General features: G+C 40.8%; 1 protein-coding gene and 1 long non-coding RNA gene across 2 annotated transcripts in view; one reads left to right on the forward strand and one right to left on the reverse strand.

Moving 5' to 3' along the window:
• Positions 1-147: 147 nt before the first annotated feature.
• LOC117763871 lies at positions 148-1,396 on the forward strand. Its single transcript, XR_004614229.1, has 2 exons — positions 148-385; positions 420-1,396. It is a non-coding gene; the product is annotated as an uncharacterized LOC117763871 (long non-coding RNA).
• The window catches only part of LOC117763867 (cyclin-dependent kinase 17-like), a 32,111-nt gene continuing 12,170 nt past the window's right edge, over positions 456-20,396 (reverse strand). Inside the window, exons 3-17 of the mRNA XM_034589330.1 lie at positions 15,794-15,958; positions 14,464-14,597; positions 10,181-10,306; positions 8,371-8,427; positions 8,046-8,160; positions 6,602-6,696; positions 6,343-6,405; positions 5,192-5,315; positions 4,959-5,079; positions 4,423-4,520; positions 4,155-4,260; positions 3,694-3,736; positions 3,466-3,556; positions 3,210-3,287; positions 456-1,815 (exon numbers count right to left, since the gene is read on the reverse strand). Coding sequence (XP_034445221.1) covers positions 1,778-1,815; positions 3,210-3,287; positions 3,466-3,556; positions 3,694-3,736; positions 4,155-4,260; positions 4,423-4,520; positions 4,959-5,079; positions 5,192-5,315; positions 6,343-6,405; positions 6,602-6,696; positions 8,046-8,160; positions 8,371-8,427; positions 10,181-10,306; positions 14,464-14,597; positions 15,794-15,958 — 1,454 coding nt within the window. The 3' untranslated portion in view covers positions 456-1,777. The remainder of the gene's footprint in view (positions 1,816-3,209; positions 3,288-3,465; positions 3,557-3,693; positions 3,737-4,154; positions 4,261-4,422; positions 4,521-4,958; positions 5,080-5,191; positions 5,316-6,342; positions 6,406-6,601; positions 6,697-8,045; positions 8,161-8,370; positions 8,428-10,180; positions 10,307-14,463; positions 14,598-15,793; positions 15,959-20,396) is intronic.

A 20,396-nucleotide genomic window follows, 5' to 3' on the forward strand; every position in this document is an offset into this window, starting at 1 on the left:
TCATGTGGATTCTGTTTAAACTTTAGTTTTAATTTTTTTAATCTCTTAACCCCTTATCCAGGGTTTCTGCAGGGTCTTAAAGGTGTAAAATTTAACGATGTGAATTTTAGGCCTTAAAACGTCATGTTAAACTATTACATACTAGGTCTTAAATATGTTCAGGTAAGTCCTAATTACGTTAATGTTTATTTTAATGCTACTGCTAAATTTGGCTTTTTTAAGAGAATGTTTTGGTAAGATGTGAGTTTTGTTATGTCTCAGTGTGATGTTCTTACAGATAGTAAGACGCTGTAAGAAAACTGAAAAGCTGAGTGAACGATGGATACCTGCTGTATCTACCTGGAGTTATGAGAGTTAACATAGTTCTTTAATGTCATTTATTATGGTTTTAAAAAGTCTAGCTGAAACAAAATATGAAGTGTCTGGGAAAGAAAATCAAAACCAATACCCATGGATTCTGTTTAAACATTAGATTTAATATTCTTTACTCTGGAAAAAAAAAAAAGCTCAAATATGGGAGTTCATCTGCAGTGAAATCCCACACAGATAACAATGATCGACAAATAAAGTTAAAGAATATCATACAAAACATCTCCTGTAACACTGTTAAATAGATTTGACTTTAGTTTCTTATTCACTGGGGGGGGGGGCAGGACTACAGCTATGCTCCCTGAACGTGTGCTTCCTCCTACGACAGAACAGACATGCAACACAACGATAGAGGCAATCCAGAGAAATAAAAAGGTAGCCATTTGAGCCATTCTTCTTTTTACAGTTGATGGAGATGGGAATGGCAGAAAGGAGGAGAACACGTCTGGAAAGGCAGCATCACGGATTCCGACACTGGAAATTCACTTTGCGCTTTCTCCTCTTTGAGTGGAGGAGAAAATGTGTCCGACTTGAGGCGAGGAAGAACGAGGATGAGGGAGGTTGTTCACGAGTTTGATTGTTTAGGAGGCGGATCTAATCCTTTAATGCCCTTGTTAATAATTCTACGCTGCCAGTTTCCCTCCTGCATTTGTTCATTGGTCACAACAGAGACCACAGCATCCTGGAATGACTCTTTGCCAGTATCTGACAAAACAAAATCTCTTTTTCTTATTTTTTTCCACAGAGCTTGGCAGCATTTCTCTCGGATTAGCCTCCAGTTAGGATAAAATGATCAGTTATTAAATCAGAGCTGGCCTCAGAAACCTTCAGAGCAAATGGTCGCAAATTCTTTGTGCGGCGCCGTAGCAACAGAATCAAACCACTTTGAGCTGCTACAGAGACGTCCCTCCGTTCATGCTGCGAACGGAGGGACGTCTGCTGAGCTGTACACATGAGCTGTACACATCCACTCACACCGAGGAGGAGCTTTGAGGTGGAGGAGTCATTATGTATGAAAATGGAAATGGAAAAAAAAATAAACACTGAAAATACCACCACATCAAAAAAAAAAAAAAAAAAAAAGGAAATCTATATACATTGCATGTTCTCATTAAAGTGACTGAGCCCATTAGAATTCTAGACAGTAGTTGGATTTAGCAGCAAATTCTCTTCTCAATAAATATAGATGTACAGTATATAAACGTCTCTTCTAGAGGGGAAGGGGGGGGGGGGGGGGGTCGCACTGTGGATGAGATTCCCAAGTAAGTTTGAGAGGGGGTGATGAGGATGATGAGGACGATGAAGGTACTGCTCCACGCCAACATCCATCTCAGATCTCTGATCCATTGGCGAGACTGTACAGCTTGGAGATCCTTCCCAAATGGTCACAAAAAAGAGTCCAGCGAGTCTAAAACAGCATACTCTGTCTTCTGCTCTTTCCGTTGCCTGAAGGAGAGAAAAAACATCAATGGAAACATAAATTATAGATTTGATATAGTTTACAGAAGAGATTTTCATAATCAGACACTTTCATCTCCACGAGCTGTAACAGTGTTGGTGAGTGGGCTCAAGTAAAAAAAACAAAATTAGTATCTGAGCGTCGTCCCTATGCAGGGTTTCCACTGAGTCTTAAACTATGTTGGTCTTAATTATGTTAACATTCACTTAACGCTACATTAAAATTAGTTTTGGCGGGATGCATGTTTTTAATGTCTCTGTGTGTTGTAGTTCTTACAGTTATTATTATGCTGTAATAAAACTAACAAAAAAACTACGTGGAACTGACGTGAGTCTAGAAACACTCAGAACATACACACACTCAGAGATTATAGATACTTATAGATACCTACTGTCTCTGCCTGTAGTTTGACAGATTACATGGTGTTTCCAGGGTTCTTCTCAACTTGGCTTCATGACTATATCTTTAAATTATGGAAAAGTGTATAACTCTGGGACTTCATACTCCTTCATGTCTGTTGTACTTGACATATGTTTTAAATTTCCTTCATTACTGTCTTAAAAAGTCTAGAGTTTAACTTCTTTAAACCTGCAGAAATCCTGCTATTCTGTGCAAGCACAGGAGGTGAATGAAACATTTGCTTTTGCGTCGCAGCCTAAACCAATAGCCACAATATTTGTGTGGTTGACCGTCATTGGTTGTAGTTTTCATAAGCTGTTTTCAGACATGAACTCCAGAGAATGTCAGGACAACGAGGTCTGGACTTTCTCCAGAGTTTGCCTTTCACTCATGAATAAAGCAGCAGGAGATTCTCTGCTCAGAGACAACAACACAGAAATCTCCTGAGCGTCCGGGTGGGATCCGGAGCAGCAGGCAGGACGTATTCATTCACTGCAGATGTCACATGTTGTTTGTTTACAGCACACTGGCATCGGCTCTTATCACCAAAAGATCTCTTGACATCTCCGTCCATGTCTTCTACGTGTATGGCACCGCCAAGATATTTCTTTTCTTTTTGTTTTTTGAAGTTTTGCTTCTGTCACATGTTAAAAACGTCCTCAAGTGGTGAATCCTGCAGAGGATCTCCTGTTGTTTACCCACATATATTCAGTCGGACATGGTCAGGAATTTTTACTCGGGGGATGGCATGACGGACATTTGGGTTCACAAATATAGCCCCTCTGAAGAAAGTCAGGAGATTATCCGGAGTGCAGTGCATGTTTGAAAGCAGCTATAGTGAGCCAAGATGGAGGAGACCCTGGTGTAAACCGTGTCAAACGAGACAGTATTTTATGATGTCGGACATGAAAACTATAGAAAAAAAGAGAGGCTGCCTGAAGGCCAGTGAGTGTTGATTATTGGCATTAATATTATAACTCACCTGACTCTGGGTACGATGAGTTCCGGTAGCCGGGATCCCTCTGCAGCTGAACCTCCTTCAGTGTGAATATGGATATGCCTGCCAAACATGTAGAGCATTATTTTGTCAGTGCGACAGAAATCACATCTTGCCAGGAGAATAGTGCCTTATGTTACGAGGCTGTAACTGATCCCCGCTGCACGCTGCAATATCCTTCAAGTTGTACCTAGTGGAGCCTGCCAAGTCTGCATTACTGCATTGCCATTTCATTACTCACTCTCTGGCAGCGGGAGCACACGTGGCCCCAGGCTCCTGAAGTACGGCTGTCTCATTGCTTCATCGGCAGAGATCCTCTTTTTGGACTCGTACTGAAGTTAAGAAACATAGAGTCAGTAAAAGAACAGGAACAGTTAGTGTGTGATTGAATACAAATGAGCATGTGCCTGGATACACTTCCTTCTATAAATACAGTCCTGACATAGCTGCCAGATACTGAGAGACTCACTCTTAGGAATGACATCAGCAGGTCAATTCCATCAGTGTCCAACCTGCAGAGAGGGAAGGGGAGGGGAGGTCAGTGGCAGTGGGGGACACTCACAGATATTGGCGAGTGTAAGGAAGGAAAACAGTCAACTATTCCACAGGATGTCCTTACAGGAAGCAACAAAAAGCACCAGATGCTAACAAAACAAACCTCAAATACTAATGTCTCATTCACTACAAACTGAAAAAGCCCTTCTCTTCTGATACCTGGGTCTGATCAGAAACATTTGCTCTTTTCCATCGCCAATGACAAGAGGGCTAACGAGAAGAGAAGTCAGGGGAAGTGTTCATTAACTTAAAGGCTGTTTACAGTTGAAAAATGTAATAAAACCAGAACATGGTAGAATCTGTAGTTCACTATGTCTGGTGTAAAAAGATAGAGAAAGATAAAATGACAACAGAGTATGAATACTCCCTGTTTACCTGGGTGCGTGGTTTATGAGGGGCTGGGGCTTGTATTTGGGGAACTTGTAGGACTTGAACTCGTCAATAGAGTATATTCCAGGCCAGCTGTCTTCTGTCGGAGTGCCTGTGGAGGGACATTCAATCGACCATGTCAGAGTTGGGCTTTGCGGCGGCAGCTGCAGGGGGCTTTTCACGCTGCCACAGGGGCTACATGCCAGGGTTAATGCGATTAAAGGCTCATATTCAAAGTTCCATCGCGTCCCGGTCAACAGGGGGCAGCACTCACCTAGCAGCCTGAAGATGAGATGCAGCTCGTCCTCCACCGTGGAGCCTGGAAACAGGGGCCTGCCGGCGGCCATCTCGTAGAATATGCAACCCACACCCCTGTGAGGGAGACGCAGACAGGAGGGATTAGGTCTGAATGAAGCTTCAAACACAATCTAACTCTACAGGTCGTCTGTAGTTACACCAGCATGAACTTTTTAGACCGAACTCCCAGAGTCGAGCAGTAACTGACTGCTTTGTGTCTGTGAGTGGAGAAAGCAGCGGGAAAAATCATCGAAAGTCAAATTCCATAAAAGCTCGAGGGTGTGTTCATCAGCAGCACGTGCACATCAAGGTCTCTGTGTACGTCTGTCCTGAAGAGCATCGACAAAAAAAACCTCTAAAAATCTGTGTTCGTTAGAGACGTAAAACAATTTACTGAAATTAGAAATATTTGGATCTTCTGTAGGCATATGGGCAGAAAGAGGAGAGTAGCCATGATTGTGATACGTGTTTTGTAACAGTTGTAGTCGCCCCTGGCGCGCGAGGCCCACTCACCACATGTCTATCTGTGTGGAGTACTCAGAGGAGCCGAGCAGCACGTCGGGAGGCCGATACCAAAGTGTCACCACCTCGTTAGAGTATGTTTTAGTGGGCACAGACTTCGCTCTCGCCAGCCCTGTGGAGCAGAAATGTGTGAAATATAAACAATGTGTTATGCAGTAGTAAAATATAGATAAAGCAGATTTCAAATCTCCATTCAATCTTTAATGTGAGTTCTTGTCATTTACCAAAGTCGGCCAGTTTGAGTTCTCCTCTGTCGTTGATGAGCAGATTCTGGGGCTTCAGGTCTCTGTGAAGAACTTTCCGTTTGTGACAGTACGCCAAGCCTCGCAGGATCTGGAACAGAAAAATCTGAGGAAAGAGACATTTCTGATAAGTAACCATGATCTTATTGTCAAACTCAGATTCATGCAGTGGTTGTGAATTAAAACACTAAACATTATGAATGTTATTTCTGAAATATTATTAAGGAGAATACCAGGTTTAAATGAAATGCTTATGGTAACACAATCTTTTGATGGTCCCTCTAAACCCCAAAATAAAGCTGCAAGAGACTTGGGAGCCCCATTATCCCCAAAGGTGGTTGGTTTTATTTTATGTTTAAATATTATATATTGTAATTTTTTGTTACAAATAGACCTAAAATATGCTATTTCAAATGATTTAAATTTAATTTATGGAAATCATCTTGTGACACCCCTAGGCGATCTCGGCCCCTAATTTAGGAACTACTGCTCTTAACAACCCAAGCCTTACTTACTTATATTACTACAATAATATCTAAGTATTTAGTGGTAATAGTGGTGTATGGTTTTGACAGAATTTACTCCTATATCAGATTTATTTACTATAATTTGTGATGTGGAGGTTATGAGAGTTGAGTGCAGGGGTAATGAGGGAGCCAGATGTTGCTGTGTAAACTCACGTGTGACAGAAGCTGTGACTTAATTCACTTAACTGTGTGCATGACTGTTTGATCCGGTGTGTTGTCAGCATGCGTTGGTCTTGTTTTTAATCATGTAGCCACAATAATAAAAGCTTTTTATCTGTTGAACCTTGTGCCTTGACCTTTTGTGGAAATTGTGGGCAACTCTGTTGATTAAGTAGCAAATGTTTTGTGTCACGTTGATCCAAGAAGTTTTTCTTCATTTGTGTTTAAATAACAATATGTCTTCAAATCTTTTCAGTCCAAAAAAGGAAATGTAACAACATTTCTACACACAGGTTTTTGTGGAAAAGGTTAAGAAAACAAGTGCTACTTTCTACACTCCACCACCAGGGGGCACACTAACAGTGTTTCTTGTTAGTGTAAGTAACCACTTAAGTCCTGGAAGTTGCTGAAGTTGGCTGGGCCAGCAGGCAGCCTGCGGCAGCTCACCTTGACATTCTGCATGCTCAGGATGTTCCCACAGTCGTCCATGTACTGCTTCAGGTCTTTGTCCTGGACAAGAGAGAGGGGGAGAGAGAGAGAATGGACGTCAGAGGAGTGCAGAGGCTACAGGCACAGAAACAGCAGGTAAGCAAGCTCTAATCTCCTGAGGCTCATGAATATTAAAGATGTAGAATATATTTGTTTTAGCATATTTTAACATGTGAGTCATGGAGGAAGTGAAGGGCAGAGGATGTGTTGGTCTCACCAGGTACTCGAAGACCAGTGTCAGCGACTTCTCTGTGTGGATGATGTCGTGCAGCGTCACAATGTTGGCGTGTTTCAGATCCTTCAGTAACGACACTAGAGGAAAAGAAAAAGGTGAAAAGGGTGGTTTGTTTTTGCATTAAGTGACATACGGAATAAAACATTTCAGTTTTATTGTCTTCGTTTGTCTGTAATATGTTATTTGCTGTTATTTTAGACAAGATTTTCTCTCTTTTGGCTGGGATAGCTTTTAATCTCACCAGTACAATCCCCTTTTATTTACTTAAGTATCTTGCCTCTTTTATTACTTTATAATAACAATTACTTTTTAAAACACAAACTAAACGCTCATATAGGTGGGTTTACACTGATCAACTTCAGTCATGTGTATTATAAATCCTTACATCCCTCACAAATGTCTCAGACTTTCAATGAAAGCGTGGAAGAGTTAGAAAATCCAGAAAAGGCGAGCAGGCTTTGGGATGGTGCATTTGCAAAAACACAACAGATACATCCCACCCCTTCCCATCAGCCCTCTTGTCAAAGCTACGCCCCCAAAACATGAACATGCACTGACTGACAACTGCTCACAGCCGACTTTTCCGTGACTCATCGTGTATGTTTCAGCATTGTTTGTTCCTCCTGCTGAAGACTTAGGTGCTGCGCAGTGAGACACGGGCAGGCAGGTCGGTCAGTGACAGACAAGCACGGCGACCAATTATTTAATTTAGTCCGACTTTATTTAGTGATGCTTTGGGGACTTAAAGGAGGAGGATTTTAACAAATAAAATAAAGAAAGTGTTCTGAAAACAACTAACCAACCTGACTTTTAACTAATATTTAAGTAGTTACAAAGTAAACAGTATCTACATAAACCTACAGCACAGGGACAAACAGACTCACACAAATAATGTCCCACTCATCTTGCTTTCAACAAAACAACCCCACACTTAGGAGGTGATGTCACAGTCACATGACTAATACATATAAATATTGATTAGGGTGATTACAAGCTGTACATCTTTTAGTCCCATAGTGAAATGGCAAAATACTTAATCCTCCATCTTTGAACATTAACATCTAGTTGTCCAAAGATGATCCCAGCAAAATTGAAGACATGTTTGAATGTGTCAGACGTGCCGGCTTCAGTGAAAGTGAATGGAAGACATATTGTTGCCTTCAGCTGATGCATCACTGTCACTCCAAATTGAGCACATTTCATTTCTTTTTGAGGGTGGTGGTAACAGAGCAATTATTTGTATTAGTGAACCTTGGTTCAAGTGTCACTGTTCTCAAACACTCACAACAACCAGAATTTTATCAACGTCTTCAAACATGCCCTGTGGTGGAAGGCACTTTATCATAAACAAATATAATCTTCTATCGTCTAATCTAAGTGAAGTCAGTTGTGGGACTGCTGCAGGGTTCGTGGTCAACCTTCGTACCTTCTCGGATCGCTGTGCACGGTGCCCCCTCCTCGTGCTCCAGTCTGATCTCCTTCAGCGCCACGAGGTTGTCCGTCAGCTTACTCCTCCCTTTGAAGACGGTAGCATACGTGCCCTGGAGGACAAGATCAGAAGGACAGAGGTGGGGACATGATTCAGAGATTGGACTGATGCTGCACAGTCTGAGCCATCAGGGGTCAAAAGTTAAATCTGTGAATGTGCCTGTGCACGATATGTCACCAAGTGCCACTGAGAATTAGCACCTGGTGGAAAACAGCAAAGAGTCCAAGGCTGACACTGAACACACACACACACACTCACGTACCTCCCCCAGTTTGTCCAGTTTGATGTAGGTTTCCAGCTTCCCAAATCCTATTTCTGACTGGAGGAGAGAAAAGGACAAACCGTATTAATGAGGGCGGCGTCTGAATTAGCGATGACAAGCTTACAGACACCACGAGAAATCCTTGTGACGGCCTCGCAGCAACAGAGGGGGATGTAAGGAGGTCACACGCCCCCGACCATCATCACTTCTAATGTGTTGTGACAAAGGACCGTTGGCTTTTGGCTTTTACAAAGTGTTTGTTTATAGGCAAGACATGCAAAGGAAAACTTTATTTATAAAGCAGATTTAATATACAACTGAAAACTGTTGTGGTCTGGTTGGTAGTATTTTAGTCATTTTTAAAACAGCTGGTTTCTGTTTTTCCTATGTGAGGATTTGACACTTGTCATAAGTGAATATACTGAATATATCTGGGTTTGGGCTGTTAATCGAATTAAATAAGTTGTGTAATGACAGAAAATAATCAGCACTAATTGATAAAAATTAAAAGTAGCTAAAGCCATAATGTGCTAAAAATCTAATATGAGAGAACAAATTGCACACACAGTTCACAGCCACTTTATTACATGCACAGAGAGAGAGATTATCTAATAACTAAGATCCAAAGCTCTTTAATAAAACGCAACAGCTTTTGTTTTTCTAAGTGAGAGTGGGAGGTCATGTTCAGTCCTGAGAAAAGCTTTTCCAGAAACTAGGAGCATTAAAAACTAAAGGCAGGGTCACCAGATTTTTAACTGACCCAGAGGGACCAGCACCAGATGAGCTGATAGGACCGGGTGTTGAACATTGTGAATATTGCCAAGCGAGGACTTTGCTTTATAAACCACTCTGCAGGGGAGCGTGTATGAGTGAAGCTCAGTGTTCCTCTGTTTTCCTTTCGACGGGAAGTAAAATCACAAGCTAATTATTGAGGCAGCTGATGAAGTGAATTCTGGAGTGTGATGTTAATACGTGACAACAGACTGAGAGGATGAGGTTAGACAGATAATGGTCGAGGTGTGAGATCCTCTTGTTGTTTGCAGCTCCTCCCTGCCATTCACTCCGTTTCCGTTTCCTTCTGATTCTGTCACACTCTTCTACACACGACTCTCATATCAGAATTGCTCAATGGTGGGCAACAAATAGTTTACATTTACATTGCAGTGTGGAGGTACGCACACGTTTTCCTCCACTAAATGTAAGATAAGATGAGGATATGACTTAGAGTTCATCATGAGATGATACACATCTTCCATACAATTCATACTGATGTAGACCTGAGTTAAAACATGTTAGGTGTATTAGGCTGTGTGTGATCGAAACACTTTAGATTCTAAATTTACTCATGTTACTCATGTTACAGTATTTTGTATTTCTCAGAAATGTTATTCCGTCTATATATTGGGTCTTTTCATTTTATGTATTGTATTCTTGTGTTTGCTAAAAACATGCAAAAGATACATTTCTATTAATGCCTCCATTATTGGACAATGAGATCTTAAACACCTCTTCATGGCAATATTGGATTTAGTTTTATGTGATGATTTGTTTGATTATTTAATTTGCTGGTTTAACCAAAAACAGAAAAAGACTTTCAAAGGAAAACATAATTTCATTAAAAACTGTGTCAAATGATGTTATCTGTAGTTCTCTGGTCATCATATACTGATGCTGTTATTTATATATGTATATCTCTTAACTACTTCCTCTCTTAACATCTACTTTTCTATTCTCTACTTCACCTAGTTCAGAAATATGACTACTCCTCTGTATCCCTCTCTCTCGCTCTCTCCCTTTCTTTCTCTCTCACCAGTGATGCTCTGCGGGAGCGTCGGCTCAGCGGCTGGTCGAAGGGCGGGCTGCTCAGCTGCAGTTTTTCTAAGTAACCATCAGGTATCCGGATGTCGGCCGGGAGAGACAGACGTTTGTTCAGGTCCTGGACACACAAAGAGAGACACACAACAGAGACTCAATTTGTGTCCACATGGTGTAAAACCCTGAGAAAACGGAGTTAACTCTCAGTAAACAGTGTAAGCTCTGAATAAATACCACTGATTAGCAAAAAATGGCAGAGATCCAGAGTAAACAAGTAGAATCTGTAAGAACCAGCATTATACAGCCAGCTTTAGGCCTCCACTGGTCAACAGAGAGGGCAGTGTGTATGTGTATAAATACACGTGTAGCCGCATGCTTCCATACAGTTCTGTGCAGCAGACTGTGCACATGAGAAAGGCTCCCTGTAGGGGGCCCTTTAAGAGTTCAGGGTAAAGTCTTTCCCAGAGCAACAAAGTACTAAATCATGAATCTAATGAGTTCTTATAGAAAAATCTCACACACACACACACACACACACACACACACACACACACACACACACACACACACACACACACACACACACACACACACACACACACACACACACACACACACACACACACGGATCCTTCCCATCATGCATTTCCTTCATTTGTTAGATTACTGTTAATCCGGTCTCTCTCTCTGCTATAAATCTAAAACCCCCCGAGGTAACACTGGACACTTAGTAACACTCGACTGCTCTGCCCCCCTCACTGCAATACAATAATATGCAACTCTGAACTTTCCACATTTGAACAACAAGCTCACTGATGAATGTGAAACTGAGAAATCCGGGACAGATGAACCATGACAGTGACTCGACTAATGACAGCAGCGAGGCCTCACACTTGAGGAGTTGGATGCAGCGCATGTCTGATATTGTTACTTGTCAAATTACATGAACAGTTTACCAGCAATAATCCCATATAATACCAATAGAAAAAATTATATTTATCAACTAGAATGGCACTCAGTAGAACGCATCCTACTGAGGTGGCATTTGATGCACTGACAAAGAATTTGATTAGACATGTTTTTCTGCTGTGTGGATTTGTTATTCTGTTTGCATATATTCAGATATATTTGTATGAAATCTGTGGAGGACCAATAAAAATCCTACGTTAACTTCAAGCACATAAAAAGGATGTACTCTGAACCACAAGCTTTTTAGATATATAACGAACTTGCATCTTACTTACTTACTCTAACAATGCATTTATGTAGAGCTGAAATTAATAGTTGATAAAAAAGTATTTGTTGATTGACAGAAAATGTATCCATAACTATTTTAATAATAAATTTGGGGCTGTGTTCACTTCTCAAATAAGAATATTTGCTGTTATGTTCTTATAATGTCTTTCAGTTTTGTTGTGTTGGGACAAAACAAGCAAACAAAAAAGAAAAACACAGGCTTTGGGAAACTGTGACAGAAAGTTCTCTCTACTTTCTATTAATTTTGTATACAATTTTTGATGGCAGATTAATCGAAAATAAAAAAACATTAAGTCATGTAAATAACAGCCGTTCAGCTTGAGCACATGCTGCCACAATGTGCATCTGTGTTTTTTAATTTTGATCATTACATCCAGCACTGCTGCTCTGTAGTGTCTGTGTGAAGGACCAGGATTGGTGGTTTGTCATCGGAGCAAGTGATGCCATCCATCACTTGACCTTTGCACCCCCCACCCTCCTCTAGTTGTCCAATCAACCAGGCCTAATCTGTTACAACAGGGGCCCATCTGGACCGTATTACAGTAATCCTTGTGATGTAATCCCAAAACAGCACTGCTTCCTCTGCAGCAAGAGACTGACAATCCACCAATCCGCTACCTGACCACAGACGGAAGGACTTCCTCATTCGTCCTCATCCTCTTCTCCTGTCCCTCCTTTGAGAGTCACTGCAGCACAGAGACAGTGAGTGAGGCCACACAGTGATTTCGTTGCTGGATCACTTTATCAACAGCAACTCTGCGCTCAATCATGCTGCTTGTATCAGCACAATCAATGCACAGTGTGTTTGTTGGGCTGCAAGAAAGAATCTGAGTTTAACTGTGTACGTGTACAACATTCTCTGGTTGTGAAACAGTCACAGGAAGTGTGAGGTACGCTGCTTGCAAAGGCACAGTGAGATGTGACGTGTAATGTCTGTGAACATGTGTGTGGAGGCAGGATGTGTGTGCGTGATTGTGGGTATCGCCCAAAATGGTGTAAGCTGCTTAACTGCACTTTTACAGGTTGTTGTTTGTTTTTTCGAGCAGTCTGTCGCTTGCTTGGTTTGTCTGTGTAGGTTATGCGCTCAGAAATCAGAAACCCCCAGAGATCCTGCTGCAATCAAAGTGACTGATAAACACTGTAAGAGGAGGAGAAGTGTGTCTTCTTCAATCACAAGATTTTTTCCTCCTGTGATGAACCAGCAGGTGCTGAGCAAGATGTGCTTCACTGACAGATTGTCAAATTGTCAACATCTACCACACAGACAAGGTAATTTAATCTGTAAAAATTATAAATGATCATAAATCAATTTCCAAAACAAATGCTTTGTATGTTTGAGGATGTTAAAATGAGTAAAAACGTCAACATGTAAGGGTTAACCTTCACTGACATTTCACTTTCACCAACCCACAGTCACCCTGACACTGCAGTCAGGTGTACATCCCTAAAATCCCATTAGTAGTCATTAAGATGGATTTAAAAAAGGTCCAGGGTGTAAGATTCAGGTGAAAGGGATCTATTGGCAGAAATTGGATATAAAATACGCCTAGTGATGTTTTTACTAGTGTGTTTCATCTAAAATTGTACAAATTATTGTTTTCTTTACCCTAAAATGGACCCTTTAAATTTAAAAAAATTATATTTACATAGGGAGCTAGTCCTCTATACGGAGGCCGCCATGTCCAAATATAATAGTCCAAACTGGACAAGCTACTCATTTTGAGTTTTTACCTGAAGGCCACAACAGGTTCTCTTTCATGTTTGGAAGGGGAGGGTGAGGTGAGGGTTATTCAGCTGCAACTTGACCACTAGATATCACTACATTTTACACACTGAACCTTTAAAAAAGGTCCATGTTCCTGGCTCTGTTGTAGAGAAAGACATGTGGATACTATGCTACAATAATAAGGTTTTCCCTGTTTTGTTGTTACAGCAAAATATAAAACACACTTTCATTTATATATATATATATATATATGAAAGTGTGTATATATACACTTCAAATTTAAGTCTTATTTAAATCATATTTAACACTAAACAAATGACAGAAACAAAAATGATTGATGTCATCTTGTCCATCGGATTTTCTGTCATTACTATGGAAACACATCTGCGAAAGTGTCATTTCTCCTATGGCCTCATGCTGCCTTTTGTGTCGCTATGGCCCAACAGGACTAAAGCTTTCACTCCTGATCACGTTCTCCATTTGTGTGCGTGTTTGCCTTCAAATATGCTCCACTAAATCAGCCTCAGTATGACTGGAGCCACGACCATTTTATTTCTACAGAGGCTTGTTTTTGTTCTCAAATGTTGAATCTTTATTTTGGAATAATGATGCTGCTCTGTATTTAATAAATACAATAAATAAATAAAACAACCTGCATAACATCCTTATTGTGGTATGAAATAAAAATTCAAAGACAAAACAACAACAAAAATAATCACAGCAAAAGTCTTTCCATAATGTGTTGACATTATATAACTACCACTGCGTGTGTGTATGTTTGAGAGAGAGAAACAGAAAAAGGTTAGTGGGTGTAGGTGGTAGTGAAGAAATTCAAAACAATGTTTAGAGGTACAGTATGTGGAGTCAGTGTACATATGTATGTGCTTATGTATGTGTGCGTATTAATGTATAATGCTAAGATTATGTGGGCAGCTGCGTGTTCATGAAAACAGGAAAATGCTCAGGTTCCAAGTGTGAAGCTGCAACACACACATCGTTAGATACTGTGTCTTACAGAGGAAAAAAAGTCCATTGTTAAATACTGAGAATCATTAGCTTCCCATTGAAATATATTAACCCGACCTTCAATGACAATGTGGAGGAGTAACCGCTAGTCCAGGTATAACAAGGATGAACAGATGTGTTGTGATTCACAACAGTAACATATTCCAACGTCAGAGCTTGTTAAAGAGTAGCCGGTGACTCACACCCCACAACATAATTACTATTTCAAAAAGCAGGAAGTCTGCGCAAGGACAAAGAAAGTGTGACAACACAAGAGACTCAAATTTCACCTCTGCAGAGATGCGTCTGTTCCCTCGGTTTCTCAGACAAACACCCGTGGGCGACTGCACCTCGTCAGAGGACGTCCCTGATGCCTGGTCGCTCTCCCCATCGGACCCCATCTTCAGGTTCTCGTGGACGATGTCTGGAGCGGAGAGAGAAAGTTAGAGAGTGGAAAGAAGGATGAGGGGTTGAGTTTGGGAGATGGAGCAGGTCTGTGTGGAAACAGGTCAGGGCTCAGCAACAGCTTAGACTTCACCTCCCTCAGCAGATGGTTTCTGGGCCACCTACAAATGGTCCAGATCATTTGGATCCAGATAGCTATGTACATCTCTGACCAGTCAATTCAACACTGGTATCGGAAAAAAACCCAAAGGATACCCAACCATGCAAAAGATCTGCAGTCTCTGTGGACACTTAAAAAAACTTAAAAAAGAAGCTGAAGACCAATTTATTCAAACAGCCCTTTGTGTAGTTTTCATAGTGTTTTCGTGTGCTAATGCTTTGTCTAATTATTTAATTGTAAAAACTGTTGTTTCGTGAAGCACTTTGTGATCTGCCCTGTGAAAGGTGATGCATTAAATAAACTAGACTTTCAGTAAATTACTGACTTTAATTTACTTTTACCAGCTTCTTTGTATTTATCTCGCCCTCGGCTGTGTTGAACACATGACGTGCACAGAAAGTATATTAGATTTAATAAGTTTGACTGATATATTTAATATACTTTAGTGCCACAGGGCCTTAGACAAATCCATATATCATGCTCATTTCCCCACGTCTCAAACAAACTCAGGTTTCATACAGGATGAAACACACTGCTATCTTATCCAGGCTTTATGTTTATAGCATAGAAACTGTTGTGGATTTAAATATTGTACCTGGGCTCACAATCCAGGCGACTAGTTTTCTTTAGAGCATCTGAAATCCTTATGGTATGGCTCCATTTTCTAACAAACTGTTTACAGTGTGGCTGAATGTAAAATCTGGAATGATTGAACTGATACTTCTGCACAGACATCTGCCTCCGGGAATCTTTGTTTCAGCGCATAATTTCACACATGATATATCACTTAGTGTATGAAGGCTCAGCTGACTCAGAAGAAAAGTGTAAGACAAGCATCTGACATGTTTTGAAGATATTCTACGTGTGGCTATTAGACGGCTAAATCTAACAGCTTTATATTTAAATTAAAAACGAGAATAAAATTTGCCACTGGAGCATCTACACACATTCTACAAATTCAACACAAAATAAATCTCCTGCACTAAACCTCTGTTTAAAGTCACAAAGACGCAAATCAAATGTGACCACAGCCTGTGTGTGTGTGCGTGTCTCACCAAGGCGACTGCCATTGCGAGGCATGACCATGAGAGACCCGAGGCCTCCTCCGATAACACTTTGAGGTCGTCGCAGCGGTGGCTTTTTGAAGGATCCTGTGTACTGATGGAGGAAGGAGTGGACGCTGTGGGCAGACGGAGGACGACCATTCCTTACTATGGGCTCTGCCGGAGAAGACACAAAAAACAATGGATATAATGATTGTTTGTTCATTGTCATTGCAGGTATATGAGGGTTTACATGTCAGACAATAAATTACAAATGGCAAAGTGAAGTACAGACATGCAAAAGTTAAACGTTTTAAAACTTCAATACGTTACTTCAATACTGTTAGTCAGACAGACATTTTCTGTCTGTCTGACTAACAGCTTTCTGATGCAGTGGCGAAACCATAGCATAACACCAGACTGCATAAAATAATCACTATCATTACATAAGTGGTTTTAAGTCCTAACCTACTGATGCATAGATTTGCATGTGATATAAGAACTGCCGTGACTTAGTAGGACAGTCTATTGCATCACTATAGCACAATAAGCATGTGTTTGTGTAAATGGATTTTATGTAAGGATACTCAATTTAAATTGTAATTATCACGAGAAGCAGGGTGAGACTGATAAACAGAGGAAAACACCCAGAAGAAAAAGACAAAGAAAGAAACTGAGATAATAAAAGTAAATGGACTGATGAAAGAAACAGGTGAATTGTTGTAAAATAGATTTAGTGCTGTACAGTTTAGTGTAATTTTTCCATATTTTTGTTTGTTTCAAACAAAACTGAGTATAACATTCCTGCACTGAAACTGTGGTTATCCTAATGTAAACAGATGCCGACCTCAGGCTTCTGTTCTTGAGACCACTGCAACTCTAATACTGTGAATAGCCGGTATAAAAAGTAAAGAAGTGACAGAGGTTAGCATGTAAACAAAAGGCCTTGTAGTCTAAATTGTGTAGTCCCATTTGTCAGAAAGCAAAGGATTTAGGGGGATTTATTATGTACAGAGCAGCACATACTGAAACACAGACTGTGGGGGAAAACACTGAGTCCCAGGGAAGCAGTTAAGCAGGACAGTCGGACCCCAGACAGACGGACACTGCAGGACATGTGCAACGAGGGCAGTGAGGATTAGGATGTAACACAAAGCAACAGCTATGAAGAGTAAATAATTCCATCACACAAGAGAAAGATGTTTATGGAGCGTAAACATTGGTTTGTCACTCAGACATAAACAAGGTCAGAGAGAATGAAATAATAGTTTATATCAGTTCATGATCAAAATACTACAAGATAATACACGGAGAGTCACAGTTCACGGCCCACTTGTAATTCCCACTTCTGTGGTTTTGACAGCTCTCAACATGGTGAACCCTCCACCCAAACATGCAAACAGACGCAGGGTGCCATCTTGATGATGACCCCCCCCGGAAAAAGACTCAGATCATATGAAACAGCGATGGGAACAAGTACAGGGAGGGCAGTTCAACAAAAACAACTCGCACATTAAAGTCTCCTTAAACGAAATTAGAGGCAGGAAGTTAGACATGTAGTAGCAACATGCTTTATTTTATATCTACAACGTCTATAATAAATAGTAAACAAAGATCTGTGAGCTTCGAGAGTAAGCCAGCCACGTATTCACCTGAAACACCCCCACAGCTCAATGATTAGTCTGGCCTCAGGTATCCAGGGTCAACCAACTCTGTGGTGCTGTGTATTTTTTCATTATTCAAATTAGGTTCACAAGACTCAGACTGCCTTTTCTAAGCTGATTCACAGCAAAATGTTTATAAACTAGCTAGCAGGCTGGTCAGAAAGGCATGAACTCAACTAGAAACAGACAAACGCATATCTGAATTAGTAATCCTTCTTCTGTGTGGCAGAGCAGAGACATTTTGCAGCGACTTTTACGGACTTAAATTTGTAAAACTGAATTTCATACATTTTAAGACTTTTTAAGGACCTGCAGTCCCCCTGTGACAACCCCACACACAACCAGAGTCATGAAGAAGTATCTGAAGTGACAAGAAGAACAAAGAGTCTTGCAGCAGATCTGGTGACATCTGATCCAGAAGATGTGGCCTCCACAAAGCTCTATTTTAAACACCAAGGATGGTCACACCAACTCATTTGACCTTTTTTCTGTTGTTTCTACTGTGTGTGTTAATTAGAAAATAGAAACTATTATTGCCCTTCTATTTGAGAGCCTCCTCTAAAACATTTGCACTGCGCTGTTTGTTAAGAATTTCCTATATTCCCTATATGAAGACAGAAAAATACACAGCCCCCAAGGATAATATGCAGGTCCTTATGCCACCGCTCCCTTATCTCTGTGCAGCTGCTGCCACCGCCGCTGGCCTGAGTCATGTTGCGTTACATAACCAGATCAGAACCAGAACACATTCCCCAATCACAGAGTTCAGATCACATCTCATCTGGCTACTCCATTCTGTCTCCTCTCTACCCTACTTACTGTTACACAGGCCACAGCAATCCCAACACGCAAGCTCTGTCTCACACACACACGCACGCACACACACACACACACACAGAACATGATTCTGTGTCCCCACACACCAAGCACAGAACACTCTGGCCAAACCTGGTGTTAATCACTACACAAAAAGCTCTTTACAAAGCTCAGTTAGTTCTCAGAAGAATTGGGAGGTGAAGGGGGGAGTCTAGGACGATCTGATTGTTTGAAGAAGGGAAAAAAACTGAGGACAAGTCTGAAAGAGGCTTGGAAGAGAGAGAGCATGAAATTTAGGGAAGAGCTGAAAGATGCATTAAAAAAAGAGATTCCTAACTAGTCTCACCAAGTCATCCAAGTTGCTGTGGCAATGTCATGGAAACTCTAGAATGTTTCCAGACCCCCGAGTGCCATGGTAACGACGTGGTGGCACACTGAGGCATGCTCCCTCCCTCGCTCCCTGCAGATTTTGTGAATATCTGCAGAGATAAGCTGCTGTGCCGCTCTGCTTTATATTTTGACGCCTTGAAGGCGGCAGCCTTCAACGGGATCCAAATGTATGATGTAACCATCTACAGTATGTGTGTGCGCGGAGCAGAGTTTATATACAAACCGACAATAAGCGAGTGGCAGTTGGAGAAAAATAAAACTGAATTGTCAGTGTGAAAGAAGCGCATCTTTATTAGAAAATGTTTGGTTCTCTGTAAAGAGTAACAACTTATATTAAAGCCTAATGAAAAAGGTCAACCACAACCCCTGAGGTGCATTTTCAGTAAGAAATATCCAATCATTACATTTTGTCTGAACCTGGCCCACATTGTCCAATCCCTATGGGTCCCGTCAGGCTCAGGTCGAGTATCCACACCTGCAATGCTGTGTTTCCAATGACAAGCTGCTCCATCCTTTTATTTTTCATTCCCCCTCTCTCTTCTGTGTTTGACAATATTTATATTAACAATTTTTTTTACTTATTATGCCACTTTCTCCCATTACAGCTTTCACTGAAAATGTAACTACATCCCATGTATTGTTTTTGGGGTATTTTATGTCCACTGCTGAAACTACAAAATATTAAAAAAAATTACGGTTTGAGTCCGGTGCGGTGCCATCTTTAGATTTTTGTTCAATCATTCCTGCTTTCTTAAATGTTCTTTTGAGTTTCTGCGGTTTCTGTGTGTGCACACGGCACTGCAGTCTCATGCCCTTTTATGGGTATTAGCGGAGGGTTTACCTACACTAATTAGGAAAAACTGACACGCGCTTCCAATTTAAGAACACATGGCATTCATCAATATAAAAACAAAGATGCGAACAATTCTGCAGTTTAAGAACGCGTCATTAATCTGACGTAGAGTTTTCTTAGAAAACTTCTTAAGAACAAATTTAAGAAAATTATAAAGAAGAAATTGGTGATTGAGGGCCACTGTGTTCTGTTGAGCATGCTGCTAAATGTGAGCTTCAATTGTTAACTTAATAAAACATTCAGCAGTTCCTCTTTCAGATTCTAGGTCCGTGTTAGATCAAATTTGGATTTGGCTTTGGATAAAAAAGTACATTATATCTGCAGTCCATTAAAAGTCAATGACTAAATCCCATTTCGGACATGCTCTTCATTACGTAAATGTGCTGGTATTACACATTATCCCGGTGCTTGAATAAATGCCCACTCGACTATGTTTATCCTTCACTTGTTGTAGATGTGTGTGACCTGGGCCCTCAAATCAACTCAACTAAGCCCCTCGTATTAATCAGCAACACAGCCCACAGTGACCAGATAGACCCAGAGATACACACTCAGGAACACACTCAGCTGCCAGATAGGTATGACTTGCTCTAATGGAGTCTAATTCAACAATCCTCCAGTATATCCTCCCTCCATAAAAGTTGCTTTATGCGTTGCTGTTGAATTGGACTGTTATATAGTGTCTCTAATATTTAGTCTTTATTTGATTTGAATGAGGAAGACAACAATATTAGGAACATTTCATAGTATAATGTGATAATTCAACAGCACTGTAACTGTAGTCACCTTTAAGTTGTCTCAAAAACCGAAGACTGAGCTGAACCTTGGATTTGGAGAATCGCTACCACCCTAGTATAAACATATAACTGTCTAAATTGGCATTTCATAGTTG

Source organism: Hippoglossus hippoglossus, chromosome 6 (assembly GCF_009819705.1).
Source record: "Hippoglossus hippoglossus isolate fHipHip1 chromosome 6, fHipHip1.pri, whole genome shotgun sequence".
Lineage (NCBI taxonomy): Eukaryota > Metazoa > Chordata > Actinopteri > Pleuronectiformes > Pleuronectidae > Hippoglossus > Hippoglossus hippoglossus.